Genomic DNA, 24252 nt, shown 5'->3' with positions numbered 1-24252 from the left:
TTAAAGTAGCAACTTCTAGAAGCCTTCCAAAATGCAGAATTTTGTATCACCGGAACTCATTTAGCTTCCGGGCAAAGCCAAGGCAGTCTCCTTTTGCCAAATTAAATGATTTGTCATATAAAGCAGTGTTTTCACCGTTCAATGCTCTCCAGAAGTCTTTCCTATTGCTTGCTAAATGATCATATAAACAGGAGATGCTAGCAATTAAAGTTCTTTGCCCGTTGGATTGCAAAGAAACCATTCTTCTTTAATGTATTACATCTTTACTTACTAGATAGTAAAGACCATAGAAGCCAGTGGAAATTCTCTCTGAATTAGCATGGTTGAGGCTGGGCTGTGAATGTAGGTTAACTTTTTTATTTGGTTGGATCATGGATCATACTCAAAGATAGAAAAGAACACATTGATGTAAGTACCACATGCTGCAAAAAAAATCAAACTCTGCTTTAAAAAAGTGATGCTCATGTCAGTAGGATGTTGACATTGGGCATCTGGGAAGACCCAGGTTCAACTTTGTTTTCGACCATGGAATCATTGCATGGTGTGGTGCCAGGCATTAGCGTGGAGATAAAAAGAGGGCAGACCCCCACATCCATTGCCTTGAGTTCCCAGAGGATAAAAATGGAATATCATCACCATCATCACCATCATCACCACCACAAAATATTGGGGGTTCACTAATAGTTGCCCAGACATATTACTTTTCCCTTTTCCTCAATGACTTTTACTGGCTAATACTAATTGAGTTTTATGTTAAGGGGATTATTGCTCCTTACCAAAAATTAAATGACCCAAATGTTGCATCCAAAATTAAGGAATCGTTGATCCTCTGCTCCTTCCTGGATATGCCAACTCCTTATTGCAGAGGGCACCAAGTAAAAATAAAGGAAGGCCAATATTCTATTCACTAGATGATATCAGATGACATATTCATAAAACACAGTGCAGTTGCTGTTATGGGAAGCTGAGATGTAAACGCTGAATATTTTGCCACTGTCTTCTCTATGAACATCGTTGGTGTGACTTTTCTGCAATACAGTATTAAAAATGGAAAAGTCAAAAGAGTTTCAACCCTGCTGCTGATGATCGGTTTACGTGAAGTGGGATAAACTTTGCCCCAGTAGCTCTACAACAGCAGGACAAACTTGCTTTACTTTCAAGAAGGCGTTTAATTCCAGCTCTTAGAACATCAGCATTTGTTACTGTAAATGAAGTGATGCAGATTACTTACAGAATAAATGCTAAAATATCTTCCTCTGCTTGGACCGCATCTCTTAATAAACATGACAATAATGGGCTTTTTGCGTGAATCACCTATCACATTATCCCTGCATGTGTAGCCAGGTTCTGCATCTGAGTCTATGATTTTATTCTGAAAACCAAATATGAAAATTTAAAATGCCAGGCTAAAAGAGGTCAAATCATTTCTGATCAAATGTTGAGAACTGATCTGTGGTGGATCTCCAAGCGTCTACTTAGCTGGACTGACAAACAGATATTACCAAGAACTTTTTCTGATCATAAGTCAGTGACTTGGACTCTTAAGAAGAAATCAAGAGGATATAGATGGGGAATGAATGAAACCCTGTTGCATAATGAATCAAGAGTAAAGGATTGCAAAGAACAAATAAAAGAATTTTTTAAATGTTAAATTCAATTTCTAAAGTGTAACAATTGAGGGTTTAAACTTTGCATTTGTGTACTGGGTGTGGGTGTGGGCGTGCAAAGTTTTTCTCTCTCTTTTCATTTTAATTAAGCAAGCCCAGGTGGTAACAAAACATAGCAAACATATTTTCCTAACCTTTATTGTACCTCATTAGAATTCTCTCCTTTAAAAGGATTTCTAATTATATTGTCTAATAAAACTAAACCTTAGAGATCATTTGCATATTATATGAAGAAATCTCATACAATAAACTCACAGTGGATTCAATTAACATAATAGCTAATTATATATCCCATCAGCCTTTGACTGGTTCAGCATTCATGTTTCTCCTTGCACTAGCCTAAAGCAAACCGGGGAGGGGGGGAGAACGATTGAGTTTTCATTTTTAAATACTGACCCTTAATAAATATTGGAAATTGGAACATTTTTCCCAATGAAAAAGCTTGTGATTTATCTTCATGGAGCAGTAGAAAGAGATGCATACATCTATTCACTTCTGTGTACATGTACTTCTACGTATACATACTCACGGGTGATTGTAGACATATACGCACGCCTACATGCATAATTCATAGATAGTGCAACCTGGATAGAAGAAAGGGAAAATTTCTTACGGGGAAAACAGTGTTCAAAAATATTTGATTGGCTATCTGGATTTTGGAAGCTGTCCATCTGTAGCAGTTAGGTTTTTATTTTTCTCATCCCCTTTCCACATCCCACTTGCATTCTTGGCGAGTTATGCTCTCTATCAAGGCAGAAATTTACGATGAGATTAGCAGAGACACAGTAATGAACTGGATCATGAGCTTCCATGTAATTGACTGTTATGAAGGTGTCATTGTTGCTTGTAATGAATTCTCCATCCTGGGGCTTAAAATTGGCTAAAATATCTTGGACCTGTTTGGTCTCTCTGTTCTTCTTACAGCGAGGTGTGTTGATGTTAACTTTTTTCTCTTCTTTTAACATTGTGAATCCTTGGAAAGACTAACTTACGGCTCGCTGGTGGTTCTTCCTTTCTTCCTTTGGTTTGGGGTTTTTTTGTTTTTTGTTTTTTGGCCCCCTTTTTTAAAATGTGATGGGCATGCTCTGAAAGATTGGCAACACTAGCATTTAGGCTAATCCACTCCACTGCTAACCTTTCCACATGCGACAAACATCGACTCGGGGAAATGGAGTTTCGGGGGGTTCCATGTTGCTCTGTTGTCGTTGTTTGAAATGATGGCGAAATTTGATGCAGAATAAGATGCCTTTCTTTCTTTTGAATGACGGCTGACTTGTTATTCATATTTTAATGAGGTTACTATCTCTGAGGCAGCTTTTTCAGGGCGAAGGCCCAAATCTCCAGGGTGATTACAATGGGGGCTGCTTTATTGACAAGCACCATTCAGAATCTTCAGAGCTTCCATAGAATAGCTTTTGGTTTCTGCCACTTGTCCAGATACCCCCCTGTTTTATTATTAAAGCAATTTTAAAGTATACTTAACTTTGGGAGGGATGGTTTTGCACTGGTGGCTATTTTTGATATATCTTTCTCAAACCTCTACACAAGTGGAAATATAAATTCTAGTTGCTTTCTAGGGAAACCCCCTTGACCCAAGAACCAAGAAAAATAGCACAAAGGCAGTGTTACAATTGCCCGTCTTGAATTTGTGTAAGAACCTCATATATTAATGGTCATGCGTATGCATTTTGGTGAGGTTATAATTTGGTCTATGGTATCTCATCGTATGCCAAACTGTGTGAACGGAGAATTTACTCTCCTTAGCAGTTTTATAAGACAGGAAAACCATCTGGATGCCTTGTGTTAAGTTTAGTTCTGGCCATTTTAAAAAGTTGGGGACAGAGGAGAGAAGAAATATTGGGAGTCTATTTGTTATAACTACGTTGTTCAATATAAAATCAGATTATTAAAAATGGCCATGAAAACAAGCAACTCCCTTATTTATATCCTTAGGAATATATTGGAGTGTGTAGAATGTAAGCACTTTTTTTTCCACATGCCTACGTAAATAATTCTGTACATAATTTATATCTATATAGGATCAGTACTACCAAATATTCTTTTGGACATAGGAACTTTCTGTATACATATCAGCAAGGAGACCAGATCATTCATTGTTTCTTGAAGACTTTGTATATTCAGAAACGCATGCTAATGTATCTGGCATAACCCAGCATGTGTTGAAACATGCTTCTGTCAAAGGAATACAAAGATTCTTAGGCTCAGATTGAAGTGTAGCCTTTCATATATTCTGATTAAATTAATATATTTTCAATTATATGCCTCAAGCCTAAAGCAACTCTCAAATGTTTGTTGTACTTTTTCCTTATTGTTGATATGTCAGTACCTTTCATTAGATTGGATATACGTGTCCACGAATAGCTTCCAAAATGACCTCCTCCTCCCCCAAATCTTAGCCAAATACCCAATCTGCTTTTTCAGAAAACATTGCAGATCTTTTTTTAAAAAAATCAGTCCTCTGAGAAACAGTTAGCACAGTTTGAAATGTCAAGCTACTGTGTTTAATAGCCTTATCCTTCTCTTTTCATTTCCCATGGTTGGCGCACGGTGCAATTCTAGCAGGTCTACTTAGAAGTGAGTTCTATGTGCTCTCCCCACCATCCAACACATAGGAAGATATGTTTAAGCACTGTAATAAATGGGCCTAAACATTATTAACCTTATTTATTTGCAGCCAAGACAGTTAAGCTAAAGGACAGCCAAGTACAGATGTAATTTAGACCAAACTCCCTAAACTTTCATTCTCATTACATTATTGTAGTAGGCATCTTTTCAGTCAAATCATTCATCTCCACAATGAGTTCAAAAGAAAAGTTTTACGTTTGTAAAAGAAAGAAGTGCATCTATTTAAGTGAAGATATCATGAAGAAAGAAGCCAAGGCTATCCTTGCTTTCGTTCCAACGTGGAGCAAATTTCTTGCGTGTAAGAAAATAAGTACCCATTGAAATCAGCAGGAGGTTCTTCCAAATGATGTCAAAGTGCTTAGCTTTGCAAGGCCTAGTCATAAAGGTGGAGAAAAGTTGTGTTAGACTGTATATTTCACCTAATATCTTTAGAATCATGCTATTAGGTCAATGTATATTAAAGGGGAGGGATGTGTTTTTTGAGACACGCACACACAAGCACACGTCCATATGTATGCACGCATTCACTTTTAGAACAGTTTGTTTTATTTATGATTTAGCTTTCAATATGGCACTTGAAATCTGTTTCTGAACATCTGCAACAAAAAGGAGGAGGAGGGAAGGAAACAAGGAAGTAAGGAAAGGAATATTGCCTGCTCATTTTCTCTTTTTAATGTTGGATCTTTTCGTATTTCCCTATTTCCATAAAGTCTTAGGTTTCTAACTACAAGATAGGACAAGTTAAAAGGAGAAAGATCTATTGTAAAAAGGCCTCGTTCAAGATGCCCAGGAGATGGGGTTGGGGAGAAGGGACTCTAAGCTTTAATTTTAATTCTCCTGCCTTTATTTCTCTGATTTGTAACCAGATGGTGGTGAAGTAAGGGACCCCTTTGTGTAAATGGAGCACACATATGAAAGTCCTTCTGTAATGTAATCATTGAGACCGGAAGGGTTCATACTGCGTGTGAAAAGAGACAATGGGGATGGGATATATCAACATTGCAGAAATCGAGTTCATTTGTGATTCAGTCCCTTTGACTATGGTTGTCATGATAACTTCCTCCTTTGATCAGCAGAGGGTGGAGAGGGGAAATCTTCTAAAGGCCCAAAGATGCAGCTCTGTTGTTTACTGTGCACTTGGCTTCAATTCACGCCCTCTTCCGGAAGAAGCACCAGAGATGGGCACATCATGCACCTTGACCTGTCTAGACGGGAGAGAAGTTTTTTGTCTCTGTTTCCAAGAGCAAGGGGCACTCTTTGACCCTTGTAGCACTGACTGCTGAGACCCTCGCTAAGTACGTAGGTAGTGTGCCTCTAAATGTTTCCCCTGAATTCTTGCTTAATTCTGAAGGAAGAGGAAAGGGCGAAGACATGGACCAGCTGTTTGAAAAGAAAACCTGAAATAGTAGAATCTGGGAGAAGTACAGTTTTGTAAGTGATTATTTTCTTTGCGCAAACCCTTGGGAGGCATTAAACAGCTGCAAGTGACTTGACGAACAGCAAGTCAGACCAATTGAAGGATGGATGGGTGGGGGGGGGAGGATGTTTAGAAACTTTGCTTTGGTTAAAGAAACCAAGCACATTCTAACAAGGAATCTATCAAGAGTTCATCAAGATGGGAAAAACAGTTTCTCTCTTTATATGCTGAGTTTTGAACATAAAATGTACCACTGTAATTTTTTAAAAAAATTAAGCACATCTTGCTTTTAAAACAAGCTTACAATGGCACATGTTATATTTTCAGGCTAAAAGGAATATTTTATTAGCACCTTAAATGTTTAATTATTCCCAGACTCATCCTAGTTTTAGCTGACATTTTTAATTATATATGTAATATGATATAAGACAATAATTATGCAGATACAGAGATCTGGAGGCATTGTTCTGTTATGTCAATCGGGGTTAAGGATTCTGTGTTTATATACGCTTGCAGGATTTTGATTTTGTAAAATCTGAAAATGTTATATTTCTGTGAAACTTTTTCTTTAGATCCCTTTTGCAAAGTCAGAGACCTTCTTAACAGACATTTTGGAAAATGTATGTGATCGGATGAATGATTATCAACTTCAGGATGATCCTGTAACTAACAAAAAGATATTCAAGAGATATGCTCCCAGGAAGGATGAGGAAATATATGCAGAATATAAAAAATATTTCTTTTATTCTGACGCTTATAAGCCCTTGAAATACGCGGTAAGAAAACAGAATAAACTGATGAGTTTGGGGGATGAATTGCTCTGACCCTCATGTTTGATATTGTATATTAATTTGCTTCACTGAATATAAATGTAAGGCTTTTATAGTATTCTGGCATTTTTCAGACCCTGAGTTTGTCTTAAATAATAATAAATGGGATGGGATGCCTTAAAGCAAGTGAAACACCATGGAGTACAGTTCTAAATATTGATGAATCTATGCATGAATAGATGCCACTCTGGTTTCACTTTGGGTTATCAAACTTTTAAACTAAAATCACTTTAAAATAAAAGACAGAAAAGCAACACAAATCCATCGCTTTACCTGCCATGATTTTCAATGCTTTAAATCTAAAGGCAAAGGCTGGCTACTCTCTTCTGCAAGAAAACATGGAATTGTGACGCTATATTGATAGCTGTTGAAGTGGTGGGGAGGTTAGCTATTGTCTCTCCCCCACTTTTCTTTCTTTGGACTTTATTGAAAGCTTGAGCTAGAATGAAGGCCTAGAGCAGGTTGATGCAAGAATGTAGTCCTTGAGCTGGCCCATGCCTCAAGCATCATTAGAGATCAAGAAATGCTCACTAAAATAATGTTTTCATCAAGGACCTATAGACAAAAGAAAGAAAGGTGGAAATATATTTGCCTGCTCATCCAAAATTAGACCTGTAGAAAAGAAAGCAAATCTTGTTGTTTTAGAAGAATTCTAATCTTCAGGATCCTAATAAGTTAAGGTCTGGAGTTCCAGTAGGGTATTTTAATGTCAACTGAGAAGTGTAATCAAGAAAACATGTAAAAACACTGAGGAACCTATAGTTGAATTGATTTTGCTTTGACTTTTTGAAGACAATTTTGGCATTCCAGAATCGGTAGAGTCTAATTTAATGTGCTGGAGCAATATTTATTTAACAATACATACCATGTATGAGATTTGGAACTAAGAACTGGATTCTTTTAGCGTAGAATTTTATGGTAAAATTGGGTTCTTTCGTGATAGAATTTTGCTTCCTGGGTTTTTTTAAGGGCATTTTATGGAGCGTTTTTCCTTTGCTGTGATTCTCTGCAGAATTCTGGGGACAGAAACTTATGACCAATGCTTAGGGCTGAGTGGCCAAGTAAAGCTTCATTTTCTACCACCCAAAGAAATTTTGCAAGGACAGGGCCCAGTGCTAACAAAATCAAAAATCAAGTTTATGTTATATGAAGTCACTGATTGCTTTCTCCATTTTGAAAAATGTTAGTATTTGGTGAAAAGTGGAATAGTCTCTTTTTCTCCATCTACACATACTCTATATGCTCCATCCATCCATCCATCCATCCATCCATCCATCCATCCATCCATCTCAAAGCATTAGCATCAATCATTAAAAGCATTTCAACTAATTGTATCACAAAAAGAATAACCTGTATTAAGGGGAAACATTCATCATTCACTTACCTTTCAACAGACAGAATCTGAATTAGTTTATAATGAAATTTCAATCTATTGTTTATGCTAAAAGTAAACTACAATAACAGAACAACTGATCAGGGATACTATATGGGCAAAGAGCTCCAAATTGTCTTCTTGACATGGCGTCCTTTGGCTGCTCTGTGTAAATGGTCTTGTTTAGTTCTTTTTTAGAGAGCTGCTGTTTTTCCCTCCTTACAGTGTGAAACTATCATAGAACAGTATGAAGATGAAATATTCTCACTTATCGCCCAGGAGGCAGACTTTCTGGCTGACAAGCTGTGCATTGAAAAATCAGGTACTGTGTCTGATGTAACATGTGCTTCTTTCTCAACAGCAATTCTTCCCCCTTTCTACCACCCCCCCGCCCCCTCAATCCATGTTGTATTGCTGGAATGCAGCACTTTGGAAAGCATTTTGGAAAATAATATTTTCTAACTAAATTAACATCTGATCTCCAACAATTATCACAATGGCCAGAAAAAGAATTTGGGTGAAGGGATTCCTGCAGGAATCTCATCGTCCATTTATTTTGGCTTCAGTTTCATGTAGTTGATTCTAAAACTAAGAAGGTTATTTTAGGACCATCCATCCCTCTTTTGCCAAATTCTAAATGCACGTAAGTTGCAATGCTATGGAGAGTTACTTGAATAAGACCCCAAAACAAGCTGAGACTTAGCAGGAAACATACGTAGGATGAAGTTGCTAGACATCTGAATGAGCAGGTTGTAAAAATAAGGGTGAGTGACTGGATGTTTGATCTAGATAGGTTGAAAAGATCTAATAATAACAATAACAGATGTGAACAAAATGAATTAGTGGGTAATACCCTTGTATTCATAAGAGTACAGAGGAAAAATTAATAATTACAGAGTCTGGAAATTTTTAATTGTTAAAAAAATATTTCATTGCAACATGAAAGATAAATTATTTAAATTTCAACGATCACTTGATCATCATATAATTGATGTTCTTAAAATAATAGAAACAAATTGTTGCACAAGGTCACTTTTAAAACTCTGGTCTGGTTTGTCCTTTTCCTTCAAACGTTTTTCAAGCAACATGAAGGTAAAGAGAAAAGAATACAACTAAGCAGGAAGAAAGAGAAGAACAGTATGAGGGCATTTCCTCCAGCATGTTAATCTCATTTTCAAACTTGCCTGTAGTTTTAGGGCACCCTTTCCCCAATTTATAGCCTTTCAAATGTCTTGGACTCATCTGGGAAAAGGATTCTTTAGGATGAAATATGTTAAAAATGGTGTCTTGAATATTATGTTAAATGCTACGAATCCTCGTTTCTGGAGCATCTGACAAAGTAAGATGCAATACACTGAATACTCTGAATGCAGTCTATGTACACTTATCTGGTGGCCACCCTGAATGAATAGGGTTCTTTTAAAATTAAATAAATACATTTGATGGAATCTAGCTGAGTCTAGTTTGTGGTCTTCCCTGATTAATTTTGAAAATAATGGCTCTTATGGTCAAGTCAGCTACCTATCATCCATCTATCCATCCATCCATCCATCCATCCATCCATCCATCTATCATCTATCTATCTATAGATCATAACTATAGATCATAACTTCAGAACAACTGCAGCATTCTCATTTTGGTAGGATGGCTCCCTGCAATTTAACAGTGTCTGAGAAATTGGTGATCTTTCATCAGGAGTTATGGGACTCATTTCCCAATGATAGTATTTAGAACTGTGGGGCTGGGTTGCTATCCTAACCTAGTTTACACAGTCTAAAGAGAGTGTGTTTAGGGTTGTGGCAATGACTAGAAAGAAGGATGAAAGAGCTGTCACACTGGCTGAAGCCATGAACATTTCTTTTTGCAGAACTGAATAGCTATTAGAAATATTGATGATGATGGTGATGATAGAGTCATAGTAGTTTGCTATTAATACCTGCATAGGTTATTTATAGGAAACAAGGAAAAGCAAATGATAGAATAGATCACTACTTCTGTCTGACCTTGTAAAATCTCATAGGATTATAAATATGTCTGACATGCTAAAGTGAAAACTCAGAAAGAAATGGAGACAACAAAGTGCATTCTTTCTACTGTTTCAGTAGGTAGAAATTTAAAAAAAGATCCCAAAGGATGCTGAAACCTAGAGGGTTTTTTTTTTCAAAAAAGAAAAAAAAAAAGGAAATGTTAATATTCATTCCAATCCTACTGTTATAATCAGTAGGAGGATATTAAAGTGTTCAGCTTTAGCAAACCAAGCACCTGTGTTTAACTACTGACGTCTGCCTCGAAACTGGGAGAAAAATGACATTTGACCAGAAAAGGAGAAGGGTAAAATTATGGAGCATTTTATGAAATTGTTCCATAAATATAAGGTACAGAAAAGCCTGTCTAGCAAAATGCAGGGAAATCCTGCTCTGTGCTGAATATACCTAATTTGTTTCCCATCTGTATGAATCATATTACAGCTTTGCTCTATAAGCTTGTTTAAATGTTATTAGTTATTCCCAACAGCTTACAGTCTGCATGGGACAATATGTAACATACCGATACGATTTTCTGTAAAAAAAAAAAAAAAAAAGGCTCAGGAAGACTTCGTTCAAGTAACTAATTGTGTCACTGTGCATTTCTCTGCCACACAAAAGATAAACAGTCCATGTGAAGTGTTGTACAAGGCACACTTTAGTGAAGGTGACATATTTGTGATAGTCCACAGGAAAGATGACTTGCAGAGCAGTTATTATGCTCTGATATATGCGCCTCTTTCATCAAAGGAGGGAAAAATGCTAAGCACCACAGTCTTATTAAAAGCAATATATGGAGGAATAGCATGGACTCCCTAAGAATATGGAGATGCAAATCTGTCAAACTGAGGCAACCTTTAGCTAGAAAAATATACTGTTTTTTCTTGCATGTTTACATGGCGTTTGTATCTGGTGTTTCATTAAAAAGCCAAAAACCCTTCCATAAGCTATGTTAAAAAGATAATTTTTTTTTTTGATACAGACAACCATGGATCAGTTATCTGTCAAAAGATTTCTCTGATCTTACTTAAAATCTCTATATTGCTCTTTCTACAAGGTAGGAATCAAAAGAGCAAGACACCCTTTATCGGTTCTTTTCTGCAGTTCTTATGAAGATATTCCTTCCCACCTGCTTAAAGGAATTGTTTCTAAAGTTAATAGATGTTGTAGTCATTAGTTGGAAACTGAGATTTGCTATACGATCAGTGCCATTAATATAAATATAAAACTCAGTATTTATTGTCGCCAGTGAGGTCTACCTAAAAAAATTGGGAATGGGGTAGGGGAGACAGACATTAATTTACCTAAATGACCATTTTTATTGATCCACTGCTATTTTGCTAGAGAAATGTGCCAATTATGCTGTTTACAAAAAACAGGATTAAGACATTGGTCGAGAATATAGTATTCTTGAATTCGTATCAGTTAATTTATTTCTACAATATAATAGTCCAATATAACATCCATGTGCCCCCACCCCCAAGGTTATCATTAAGGTAATATAGAGGTTTCCATTATTCTAATCGGCTTCACATGCTCATAACTCTGCAAAATTATTCTCTTTGGCTGAAATTTTCCATTCTCATCCCAAAGGTGAATTTATTTATGTATGTAGAAAGCTTGAGCAGGAGCCATTCATGCATTTTTAAGTCTCACAAGGGTAGAAAAACGCTTCTATTATTCTATAAAAGCTTGATGTTTCTGCTTCCATTTTCCCTCACTCGCTACCTCAACTTGGCACATCTATTATTTCTCCGAAAGTAGAGCTTTGAAAATCAGTGTTTTCTAGGCTACTTGCTAACACTATCCTTCAAAATGGGTTGCCAGCTCAGGACAGGACAATGAAGTCCTACACAATACAACTCAGTGTTAATATACGAATGATGCCAACATTTTCACTGTATTCTAATAACATTCTCTGGGATATGAAGATAAAGATGTACTCTTCACTGATCTATTTTTAATGAGCCCTTACAGTTTCATAATTATCTTTTCTTCTTCTCCCTCCCGCCCAGAAATTTCTAGTAAATACAGGGTTTCATTAGTCTTCCTCTATGATGAGTTGTGTAAATTCAAGCTTTCTAGGAACAAATGTGGTGGTCATTTGAGGACAATCTCATTCCGATAGCCCGTTTCTTTTCTTTTTCTTTTAAGTCACTCTGTAACTATCTGGTTTTAGCTTATTATTCAGATTTCTATTTTGAGCTCTTTACAAAACGCATAACGAAAACCCAAGTATGTCACAGTAGAGAAAGGCTGTAGATTCTGTTTTGCTGGGCTGCCTGAAAAATATTTCTGTCGCCAAATATAAAATCAGTTTAAGCCCAGCCCATTTATGTTGTCAGAGATTAGATGCCAGCATTAACTCTGTTGATTCAGAAATAAGCAGCACAATAAGGGGATTTATTTCCCAATAATTTGATTAAAGACTGGGGCTGTGATTTTTAGATAAATGGACAGGAATCGGCTAGAAAGAGTGCTTAATATTTTTATGCCAAAGAGTTCTTTGTTTACTAAATTGGAATGGCTTTTTGAGAGCCGCTACAAAGGAAAATCCTGACCGGAAAAGGCTTGTGCTGTGTGTAAGCATAGACAATTCTGTGCAATTCATAATGAAAGCGAACAATCACGTTGCATGATTCCATCGTCAATATTTGCTGCCTGTCCCAATGCCTGCAATTTGCCCAAAACCTGAACTTTCAGATACTATTCACTTCAAAGGTTTTTCACACCTATAATTATGTTTGAAGTTATTAAAGTTATTTTTAAAAAATCCGGTTGCTCTGTTTTAAAATACCGTGCCAAATCAGTGAATATATTAGGCCAGCTTTAAACTGGCAAAAACTACTATGATATTAAAAACTCATCAATAACTTTCTGGCTCAGAATGTCTGTCAAGATATGACTTAGGTTTGTTAAACGATGGTGAATGATTTAGTGCATTATCATGATCAAGGGTATCTGCAACTTGAATAAATATAAATACGTAGTTGTGAGATAATCTAATTGTTTGATCTTCTACTGATATCTAATTTTGTCCTTTCTTGATAGGTCTTTGTCCAAAACCTGAGATGCACAGTGACCTGTAAAAGGCAGCAATCTTATATTATTATTATTATCATCATCATCTGGATGAAGAACATTAACTAAAATAATCCTACAGTCTCTACCTTCCATTAATCTCCATAACAAAACGTTCATATAGACAGATATATTAACATGCCTGTTTGTGTGGTCTGTTTCGGATTCTGGATTGAGTCAGTGGGAAAAAGTCTTCAGCTTATAAAGCTGCTACTCAAAAGAAACCCTCTGCCTTTCATAGGAGAGCCTGTTAATTATGAGTGAAAATGCCATTACAAACCCATGTGACTTAGACTTTTCCAAACTTTGTGCCTATTCTGATGGTCTAATTTATCTCCAGAGACACAAGCACCCACCTTAAATGAGAAAAGTGTAGGGTTCTTTCTAGCTAGCAACCAACCTACTGATTCACTTTCCTGAGCTGTGGAAGGGCAGTTTTCTAAACCAGTACTCAAACCATCCTTTCAAATGGATGTGCCTTATATAAAATGGTTTTGTTTAGGAGCAAAGTGTCACCAACAGATTTTGTCTTGGATTTGGGAAGAGAATGGGTAAGGAAAAAGAAATACTGTAACTGAATGGCTGATCTCGTTGGATAATCCAACCAGTACATATGGCAGCTACTTATATGTCTTGTCATAATTTTTAAAAAATCAGTTTGTAAGTAGGCAGTTTAGGTAGGAAAGCATAGCTCTGGCACCAGTAAACCATGTCTAATAGTTTGATTGGAAGGTATTATTAACTCAGAGAATATATTTGTTTATTGTTTCTAACACTGTATAATAAAAAGCTCTTCCTCATTTCAGTCATTGTGGCTTTCAATTCCTTGTCCCACTTCCCAGTAATTTCTTACTGATGCTTCAGCATGTTTAATATTTCATACACACACTCAGCTACACGATTTCCATTGGAAAGTAGATTTGAGTCATTTACATCGCATAGCGCTTTCTTCTTGAGTCATCATTAACATCTGTACACAATAAACTGTTACGGAAAAAATGCTGACGTTTATTTAAAGTCACAATAGAGATGGTCAAACTATGTTTTTAAAAGGGAAAAGCCATAGAACCAACTTTCCATGGATGCTATTACACATTTTAATATTTCCAGAATTTAGGTTGGCAGTGAGTTTCTTAGAAACCTAGTGGACTTACTTTTACAGTTGAAATTTTAAAATACATTGTATTTTGGCCAAGTGCAAGTTCTTTTAACATTAACTTGGTTTATTGATGTGAGGAATCCCCTGTAACTGAGATTCCTGCTGTATACTTTCTACTCTATTCCATAAAACCTTGGCGGTTGAATTTACAGTGACTGATTTCCTGACCCCAAATAAGTAAACCCCATTGAGATCAGCAGATATTTTTCAAGTGATATGAAGTCTGGATAATATTTTTGTTGCCTTAAATAGCACGCATGGACTTAAAACTCAATTCCTCTAAGTTCACCTTACTGTGGTTGTGCAATTTTAGAATGATGAACTCTAATTCTTATTGCCTTAACATAAAAATATGATATATTAAAATTGGTGGGATAGACTTCCAAATAGGTGATTTTCTATACAAAGAAAGACCTTTATTCAGTGAATTCAGAATTAATGGCTTATGCTATAATTCCAATCAAATCAGTGTGATTTACTTCTGAATATATCTGTTTGGACTGCAATGTCGATATAAAAATAAATATAGACATAGTTCTAGATATGGTAGAGTGCACTTCTATTGGCAATATTCTCTAATTCGTTATCCCATTGAATTTCTTTCTATTGTCTCCTTCAGGAGTTGACTTTCTTTCGTTAAAGCTATACTTTTTTACTAAATAATGTGATTTTGCTTTTGTTGATTAATAAAGATGAATATTCCAGTCTGTTTGAAGACCTGAATTTTAACTGGAAACTAGCATGCTTAGACAACACCTCAGTACGAAGAAGAAATAAAAAGGTTTTCAGTTAGAGATCATTTAGACAAATAGAGCTGGAAATTTGGTCCCTGTTCTTAGTAGGTAGGTAGAAAATTTAATGGAAAGTGTCAAATTGCTTCCTTCACACTTCATGGAATAATATTGATTTTTAGGGTAATGATAAGTTACTCCAAATCACTCATTAGATATTTGTTTGTGTGTAGGTGTGTCCTATATACTCTGTTCCATTCCTGCAGCTCTCAGAGACAGACATTATCAAGGAAAAATTAAAAACAACATACAATTCAAACTATTTAAACTCCAAAGCAATCCACCATGGGCAGGCCAAATCTTAGTGTCAACCATTACTCACCATAAGCCATGTTTTAACAGTTCTGTGGAAACTCGTTAGGGAGGCAGTGTTCCCGGTTTGTGAAAGCTGTTCTTCACAAAAGGTGGGCCACCCCTGAAAAGAGATGTCTACAGGGTACTTGCAGATGGGGATAAGACCATCAACAAGCCTTTTCTCCTGGATCTCATGGGATAAGAAGGCATTCTTGAAGATATCCAGGCCTGGAGCCATAAGAACATGTAGAGCAATCAACTTCCAAGCCCATCAGCTTATTTTCATTCATGAATTGGTTTAAAAACTGCAAGTAGTTTGTGGGACCGCTAAATCACCTTTTCCCTGTTTTTTAGCAGGGAAAAAAGAACAACGTTGCTGTTTGCACATATCACCAAAAACCAAGGAAACAGCATGAATGCAGGAGCATCTGAGGGTCAAAAAAGTCAAGATGGCAGTTGTACCACTATGGTAGAAGCCCCTCCCTTTTTGTGTATTTCAATGCACTTTGTATATTTTAATGCACTTTGAAAGGGCAGGGCTTCAATCTCCTGGTAACAGCTGTCATCTTGAAGTATTTGATGCCCCACTCCAGGGAGATGCCCTTCCATGTAGGACTACATAAATCAAAGCAATAAATCAGCTTCTTCTAACCAGATGCCCCTCAGCTACCTTGGGACTAGAATTTCAATAGTAAGATCCATATTGGCTGGAAATTCTAGAACTTGAAGACTTCTCTGGGGGGTATCAGGATGGGGAAAGCTGATCTGAACCGTTGAGAACACTTTTTCCTCCTTGGGAAATTCTAACAATCTCCAATATCTCTCTTTACTACTTTCAGTAAAACAATGTCAGCAGTACAACTGTTTGTGTGAAGTAAACCCTACTAACCCTAACCCTACTTTTAGCACTAAGTGCTATGTTTTCCTTTGTTTATTGTGCAAATGGTGGAGATTTTTTAAAAAATAGATTTGTGTGCTTACTACCCATTAATGAAAATCTAATGTTGGGTTGTTGTGTTTCTTTAATGTTTCTTTATTGTGGCATCACCAGAAGTTCATGTTGCCTTGAAACTAAACCTGCCGTGATATCTCCATGCCGCTTTGATTGGACTAGAAGGTAAATTGAGATTTGTCTTAGATCATTGTTCATGTCCCCTTTGAGCACTGCCAGATAACTTTCCATGCTGTACCCGTCAGGCCTTATCGAATGATTGCACTGATCCATCAGCAAATCAGAAATTCAGTCAAAGTAGTTCTGATCTGGCTCTTATATCGAGTAGTTAATGCAGCATTTCTTAATGCAACCATTTACAGTCTGGCTCATCCCTGAATAAGAAGGCATAGGATGTGGCTACAAACCTTAGGACTTAAATGTGTGCGCTTGGATCTTAAATAAAGTTGTTTGCCTTTAGCTTGGCAAGTTATGAATGGTCCAAACATTCTGGAACACTCTTGTTGGAAAATAGATCCCAAATGTTTATATGGTATGGTATGTAGCTTATTGTATAGCTTATCCAGGGCTAACAAATCTGGGCTTAAAAATCTAGATAACCATTAGAGGGCAGCAAAGAGATAGGCTATGCTCTGCTGCCATCTGGTGGTCCTCTGGATTTTGCAGCCCAAATCTGGTAGCTCTAGTTTAGAAGTACTTTCATAGCTTTTGCCTTTGGAAAAAATATAAACTGTGTCCAGGCTACGCTTGCAGTTGGCAGGGTTAATTACTAATTTCCTTCTGATTGGTAAGGAAAAAGTTAACGAGCAATAGTATTCCTCTGCCATATTGCGTTTTCCTTGGTGGAGGTACACGGATCTGAAAATGACTGAAATGTCCAGAGTGTCTGTAGGTTATGGTTGAAAACGTCAAGATGGCTGTCACAACGGAAGGCGGAGCTTCACTTGCGTCATCATGGCTGCCATTTTGACATTTTTCTTGACACCCCTGGAAATGTCTGACAACGGCACATCAGACATTGTGATAAAAAGATACGTTTCTTTCATGTCCATGTTTGTTTAGACAATAGAGAATTATATTAAAATACTGGAACTAATAACACATAAGTGGCAGCATCTGAATAACCTCACGTGGCTTGGAAGCTAAGCATATCAGGCCTATAAGTGCATTTACTTCAATATATGTTCCTTTGAAGTCAATAGATTTTTCTTGCAAGGAAGCATAATCTGAATCGATCTACATGGTGCTCAGTATCGTAATATGTAATCATCTGGTGAACCAGTACTTTTTAATTAGCCATCCAGAGTAATCCACTGTATTTGTGACAAACAGCAAGTTGGACTGAATGCTGACAATTGTTATTTTCCTAAAAATGTTCCTCTTAAAAGGAAAACAAGAGACAGGAAAGATGTCCTTGTAGCAAAATCACCTACCAAGTTGTACAAATATTAAAATGAATAATGCAATTTTAAAAACATATGACAGGTAGGCAGAGGATGATGTAAGAAAGGAGCATTATTCTGCTGAGTTCAAGGAAATAAGGTGTCCCAGGTCTCTGTTTTTCCTTGGAAAAGGGCAGTGGGGTTGGAATTACCTACTTCCTTTTTAACAGTTGATTTCATCAGCTCCATCAAGGAACTCAGGTTGCTGTGATGGGTATTATACTGAACATGGGCTGATCCTGTTCATTAGGAATATTTCTGCATTTATTTGCTCGTTTGCTTTCCTTACTTGTTAGAACTTAAATTGCGCTCCAGTCAGAAAGGACTCTGAGACAAGAGAACTCTTAACTGTTACAACTAAAATTACAGAAAGTTTTTGCGTCTGAGGAGCACTTAAACATCAGAACATGACCCCTAATGTGGGCTTGCTGTTCATATCAGTTCCACTCCCAGGAATCTCTTAAAAAGCGAGGTTTTAATGGGTTTCCTGAAGTTCAACAGGGTGGGAGCCTGAATGAACTGCCACTACTGTCTATATGTCACTGAGGGATAAATAGTGAAATTGAACAGACAGTCTCCAATGGAAAAATCAATACTTTATTTACTAAGGTAAGCCTACAAACAATATTCTTCAGAAACAAATCATATTTTTCTACTCATATTTGTCTCCTGGTGAGCACACTCTCCCTGTCTCTCTTTCTCATGCACATACACACACTCATGAACACGCATGGTCTCACACACGCATTCACTTGCTGAGAAAACAATGCTCCAAAAATGTGTATTAGTCCTGCTGTATTTTTGCATCTTATGGACACAAGTGCAAATCTGATGGGTAGAATATTAACTTGTAGAAGAGACATCCAGCATGCATTTAAATTCATCACAAACTAGGGAAGCCGCATCGAAATGTAATGAAATACTATTAATCACACTTCTGTGTGAAATATTCTGTAATTATACCGAACACAACCACATACAGCATGTTTTGTTATGGTAGTTTAACTAGATAATTAGAATTAAAGATATTCAGTTGTTGGGTATCATTTGTGGGTCTCTAACAGCTCTGCAAGAATTTGTTGGCTCTTGCTACAGAATTAACTCAAGTGGCCGGCATTGACTGTTGGGATAAAGAAAATGCAACTACTCCAACAAGAGAGATCCTACCCAAAGAAAACTAAGACCCTGTAACTGGTTAGCAGTCCACCACATCCTTACGTTAAAGTAAATCCCTGAAGGACAATGACTAAAAATGTCTAGAACATCCTGAAAGATCTACATGCATTGTGGGGCAAAATGAATTTGTTCCTACTTTTTAATATGATGGCACATAGCTCACTTAGCCAGGTCAGGACGCAGATGCATTCATCCAACATGCTTGGTTGGTGTTAGATCAGGTAGGCTTTGGGGGAATCTTGTTAGACAAACCCAACCCACTGACTTGGTTTTCAGATTAATCTATTGTACAAACCTAGAAAATAGGTGAGTTCAATCACCAAACTAAACTAGTTGTATGTTGAAATTTCTTGAAGGGAGGAGACCCCGTTGTTCATAGAGAGATTTAGATCAAAACAAACCTGCATAGAATTACACTGTGAATCTCCGGCTCCGTCCCTCAAAATCGTATGGATGAGATTCTCCAAATATGAAATTTTGCTCAGTATCTAATGCCTCAAGACTTTGGTACTTGTATAATGGTGTCTACCTTTTAACATGTGTTTTTATTAGCTGCATATGTAGGTATACAAGACGGATGCAGATGAGGGAGGAGAAAAGTCAATATGGAATGTTTTAAAAAGCTCTAATACCCCTACTTGTTTGGGGCTGAACTCTTCTTGCTCTCAGCAGGGCAAACTGAGGAGCAACAGTGGAAAAATGGATAGGCCAGTGGAAAGTAATCTGGTCTCAGCTGTTGGCTTCCGTTTTTTGCCAGAAGAAATTCTCACATATATTCTGCGTCTTGTCCATTGCAACTGGAGTACAGAATCTCTCTCTCTCTCTCTTTGTTTTTTTCACGTTCTGCTTTTTGAATTTTTCAGACAATCTTTGTGGTCATGCAAAGATACTGCTTTTTGAGTGGACCAAACTGGAAGAGAAATGGCCATTTTCCACCAGAATATCTAGTTGAATTGAAAAATTGACAAGAGCCTTTGCATTTTACAAGAGGAATGCAAAGCTTTCCTATCCAGCAAGCCATGGGCAGGTCTACCTTCAAAGCAAGCAGAGCTGAAATATATCTCAGAGGACCTTTTCTGGAAGGTTTCCACAAAGTCAGCTTATCTATGGCAAGATTGCAGAGACAAAGCACTGAGCTCCCTTAAGATGAATTTCCTTGGACACAACCCTGTTTTGGGGAGGCTTCATAATACCTGAAAAAAACTGTTTTATGTATTACAGTGCCATTGAGAAAAAGTAATTTGATGAGGCTTTGCGCTGAGAAGAATGTAAAGAGAGGGAAGGAGAAGGTGCAACTTACAAATCTTATTTAAATGTCCTGGGGATGCAAGGAGCTTCTCAGTGCCTTTAAATATATTTACAGAAGGACCAGTCTAATGGCACCCAGAAATGAATTTGGCTGCCTTCAGGAACACTTCATAAAAGAAACTAGAAGCTGTCTTCGGCCCTCTGCAGCAGGGAATGCTAATAAACTAGTGCCTAAGGACTCCATCACCAGGGCAGCAGAATATTGGGACCTAAATGCCAGCTAATTAAGTCAGGCAGAGGCCATGAAAGATCTCAAAAGTTCGAAGTTAAATATTAATGTCCATTTCAAACTTTATGAGGAAGGGGCTTAGTGGCAGAGGAGCAGGGACGGGGATATAACGTTTTGATATTTTAGATAGGAATGTCTGTTGCAGTTTTCTCTCTCTGTGTGTGTGTGTGTGTGTGTGTGTGTGTGTGTGTGAGAGAGAGAGAGAGAGAGAGAGAGAGAGAGGAGGAAATATACCCCCCCAAAAAAAGTCAGATAACAAAGCAAAAGGGAGCCGGTGCAGAAATTATTGGAGGAAGAGAACAAAGATTCCAAGAACGCTGAGTTGTTTTTCTATCCATTCCAAAGTTTATCAAAAGAAACACAAGGATTTTAAGAGCATCACAAATGAATAAAAGTTTATTCATCCTTCATTTGGCATTTGGCATTTATTCTTGATGGATGCAAAATAACGTACATTTTTTCTATGTGTATGTGTGTGTGAGAGAGAGATGAAGGAAGGAAGGAAGGAAGGAAGGAAGGAAGGAAGGAAGGAAGGAAGGAAGGAAGGAAGGAAGGAAGGAAGGAAGGAAGGAAGGAAGGAAGATACCTTCCATAGTGAATACTTTTGGCACTCATTGCAAATTTCATTTATTAGTTGAAATTGCGATCACTTACCCTCATTCTTGGTTGCTCTTCTGTCCTCAGTGAGTATAACACGTAACCAAAATTGTTTGCCGATTCTTCCTTTCACCAGACTTCCACTAATATTGTCATATATATGCAATTCCATTCTCTACGTGATCTCTAATTGAGTGGGATTACACATGTAAGAAGAAACAGCATAGTGGGTAAAAATTGTGCCACAGCAAAATAAGGTACTAAGCAGGATTGTTTTCCCAGGTGAGGATTTGCATATCCAAAGAGGTTTTTGAAGTGAAATTCTACTAGAGCAGGGTGGACTCCATAAGGCTGGCTAATATTCAGTCCAGCACTGCTTCTGTTGGCAAATGATCTCCAGAGGGCTGGCTCTGCCGTTAGGCAAACTGAAGCAGCTGTCACAGGCAACAGATGCAGAGGGCGAAAGGTAGAGGCACTTGAACCTGCTCCTAGCCCATGCTAGGACTATGCCCCACCTCATCCCCAGAGACTATTCCTGACCTCATCCCCACACACATGCACACTCCTGGTACGGATGGGCTGGCTATTTTGCCTCCTCATCAACTTCCAAGATCTCACAGAGGATGTTGTTGGGTGATGCTTCTGACCAAGGGACCAAGAAGAGAAGGAACTAGTCCAGGACCTGCACTGCGGTCCAGGAGGCTTTTACGTATCTCCTGACCGTGTGGGTAGCACACTGGCTCTGAAGCTACAGTTGTCATTGCTTAGCTCTTTGGTGGAGGCCAAGGACACTGAGAATTAATTTGCAACATTGAGGAAGGCTGGAGGATATTGAAACAAGGAATTAAAGCTGGAGAAACTTATGAAGATCCATCTCATACTTTTCTCCTTTATGATGTTTGCAAAATAGCTCATAACGTCTCTTGCTAACTTGTCATTTTAATGGTATTTTCAATTCTATTTCTTTGAGCAAACAGAAGCTGGAAATACCAGCATTCTTGTGAATGATCTTTGTGTATAAGATGCTCCCATACAAATGTCTGTCCCAGAATAAATTTATCTAGGATGAAGCCACATTTCTAGCTGGTTTCCCTTCTAATACTGGTTAATATGGTTGCCTCATTGGATTCCACTGCATTTTATCCTTTTACAGGTAGTCCTTGCTTAGCAACCACTTGTTCAGTGACTGAAGTTATGACAGTGCTCAATGAGGGGACTTACAACCATTCCTCAAAGTTGTGGCCATCACACCATCCCTACAGTCACATGATTGCCATTTGTCAGCTTCACTGTCTCCTTCCAACAAACAAAGTCAATGGAGAACCCAGTAGGAAGTCGCAAGTCATGGTCACATGAAGTTGCAATTAACGACTGCGGGTGATTCATTTAATGACTGCAGCCAGAACTGCTGGAACAGCCATCTTAAGTCAGCGTGGTCATGTGATTTTTTGATTTACAACCATGTCACTCAGCAATCCCCTTCATGGATCACTCCCTTGTCGTGGTGAAGGGGCTTGCGTAACTCAGTGAAGCCATGAGCTATACCGTGCAGGGCCACCCAAGACGGACAGGTCATGACAGAGAGTTCTGACAAAATGTGGTCCACTGGAGAAGGAAATGGCAACCCACTCCAGTATCCTTGCCAAGAAAACCCCATGGACAATGTTAAAAGGCTAAAAGATATGACGCCGGAAGATGAGCCCCTCAGGTCGGAAGGTGTCCAATATGCTACTGGGGAAGAGCGGAGGGCAATTCCAAGTAGCTCCAGAAAGAGTGAAGCGGCTGGGCCAAAGCCAAAAGGACGTTCAGCTGTGGATGTATCTGGAAGCGAAAAGAAGGTCCGATGCTGTAAAGAACAATATTGTATAGGTACCTGGAATGTAAGATCTATGAACCAAGGCAAGCTGGATGTGGTCAAACATGAGATGACAAGATTGAACGTCGACATCTTGGGAATCACCGAATTGAAATGGACGGGAATGGGTGAATTTAATTCAGGTGACCATTATATCTACTACTGTGGGCAAGAAACCCTTAGAAGAAATGGAGTTGCACTCATAGTCAATAAGAGAGTGGGAAAGGCAGTAATGGGGTACAACCTCAAAAACGACAGAATGATCTCAGTGTGTATCCAAGGCAAACCATTCAATATCACAGTCATCCAAGTCTATGCCCCAACCACTGATGCTGAAGAAGCTGAAGTTGACCGCTTCTATGAAGACCTACAACACCTTCTAGAACTAGCACCAAAAAGATGTCCTTTTCATCATAGGGGATTGGAATGCTAAAGTAGGAAGTCAAGGAGTAATCGGAATAACAGGCAAGTATGGCCTTGGAGTACAAAATGAAGCAGGGCAAAGGCTAATAGAGTTCTGTCAAGAGAACAAGCTAGTCATAGCAAACACTCTTTTCCAACAACACAAGAGACGACTCTACACATGGACATCACCAGATGGTCAATACCGAAACCAGATTGATTATATACTTTGCAGCCAAAGATGGAGAAGCTCTATACAGACAACAAAAACAAGACCAGGAGCTGACTGTGGCTCAGATCATGAGCTTCTTACTGCAAAATTTAGACTTAAATTGAAGAATGTAGGGAAAACCACTAGACCACTCAGGTATGACTTAGATCATATTCCTTGTGAGTACACAGTGAAGGTGATGAATAGATTTAGAGGATTAGATTTGGTAGACAGAGTGCCTGAAGAACTATGGACGGAGGTCCGTAACATTGTACAGGAGGCAGCAACTAAAACCATCCCAAAGAAAAAAATGCAAGAAAGCAAAATGGCTGTCTGATGAGGCTTTACAAATAGCTGTGGAAAGAAGGAATGCGAAAAGCAAGGGTGAAAGGGAAAGATATAAGCAACTGAATGCAGATTTCCAGAGAATAGCAAGGAGAGATAAGAAGGCCTTCTTAAATGAACAATGCAAAGAAATCGAGGAAAACAATAGAATGGGGAAGACTAGAGATCTCTACAAGAAAATTGGAGATATGAAAGGAACGTTTAGTGCAAAGATGGGCATGATAAAGGACAAAAAAGGCAGGGACCTAACAGAAGCAGAAGAGATTAAGAAGAGGTGGCAAGAATACACAGAAGAACTATACAAGAAAGATCTTAATGTCCCTGATGTCCACGCTGGTGTGATCACTGACCTTGAGCCAGGCATCCTAGAGAGTGAAGTCAAGTGGGCCTTAGGAAGCATTGCTAACAACAAAGCTAGTGGAGATGACAGTATTCCAGCTGAGTTATTTAAAAT

At 38.0% G+C, this 24252-nt stretch overlaps 1 protein-coding gene across 1 annotated transcript in view; it reads left to right on the top strand.

Annotated features, from left to right (window-relative positions):
- The window catches only part of CNPY1 (canopy FGF signaling regulator 1), a 47590-nt gene extending 33759 nt beyond the window's left edge, over positions 1-13831 (top strand). The window contains exons 4-6 of the mRNA XM_025175238.2: positions 6303-6506; positions 8158-8254; positions 13008-13831. Of these exons, the coding sequence (XP_025031006.1) occupies positions 6303-6506; positions 8158-8254; positions 13008-13045 (339 nt within the window). The 3' untranslated portion in view covers positions 13046-13831. The remainder of the gene's footprint in view (positions 1-6302; positions 6507-8157; positions 8255-13007) is intronic.
- Positions 13832-24252: the final 10421 nt, after the last annotated feature.

The sequence above is a fragment of the Python bivittatus genome, unplaced genomic scaffold (genome assembly GCF_059951505.1).
Source record: "Python bivittatus isolate LINGU-HERP-01145 unplaced genomic scaffold, Pbiv_v1 ctg000610_np1212, whole genome shotgun sequence".
Taxonomy (NCBI): Eukaryota; Metazoa; Chordata; class Lepidosauria; order Squamata; family Pythonidae; genus Python; species Python bivittatus.
Note: the sequence above shows the minus strand (reverse complement) of the source record. Positions and strands in the feature narration are given on the sequence as shown.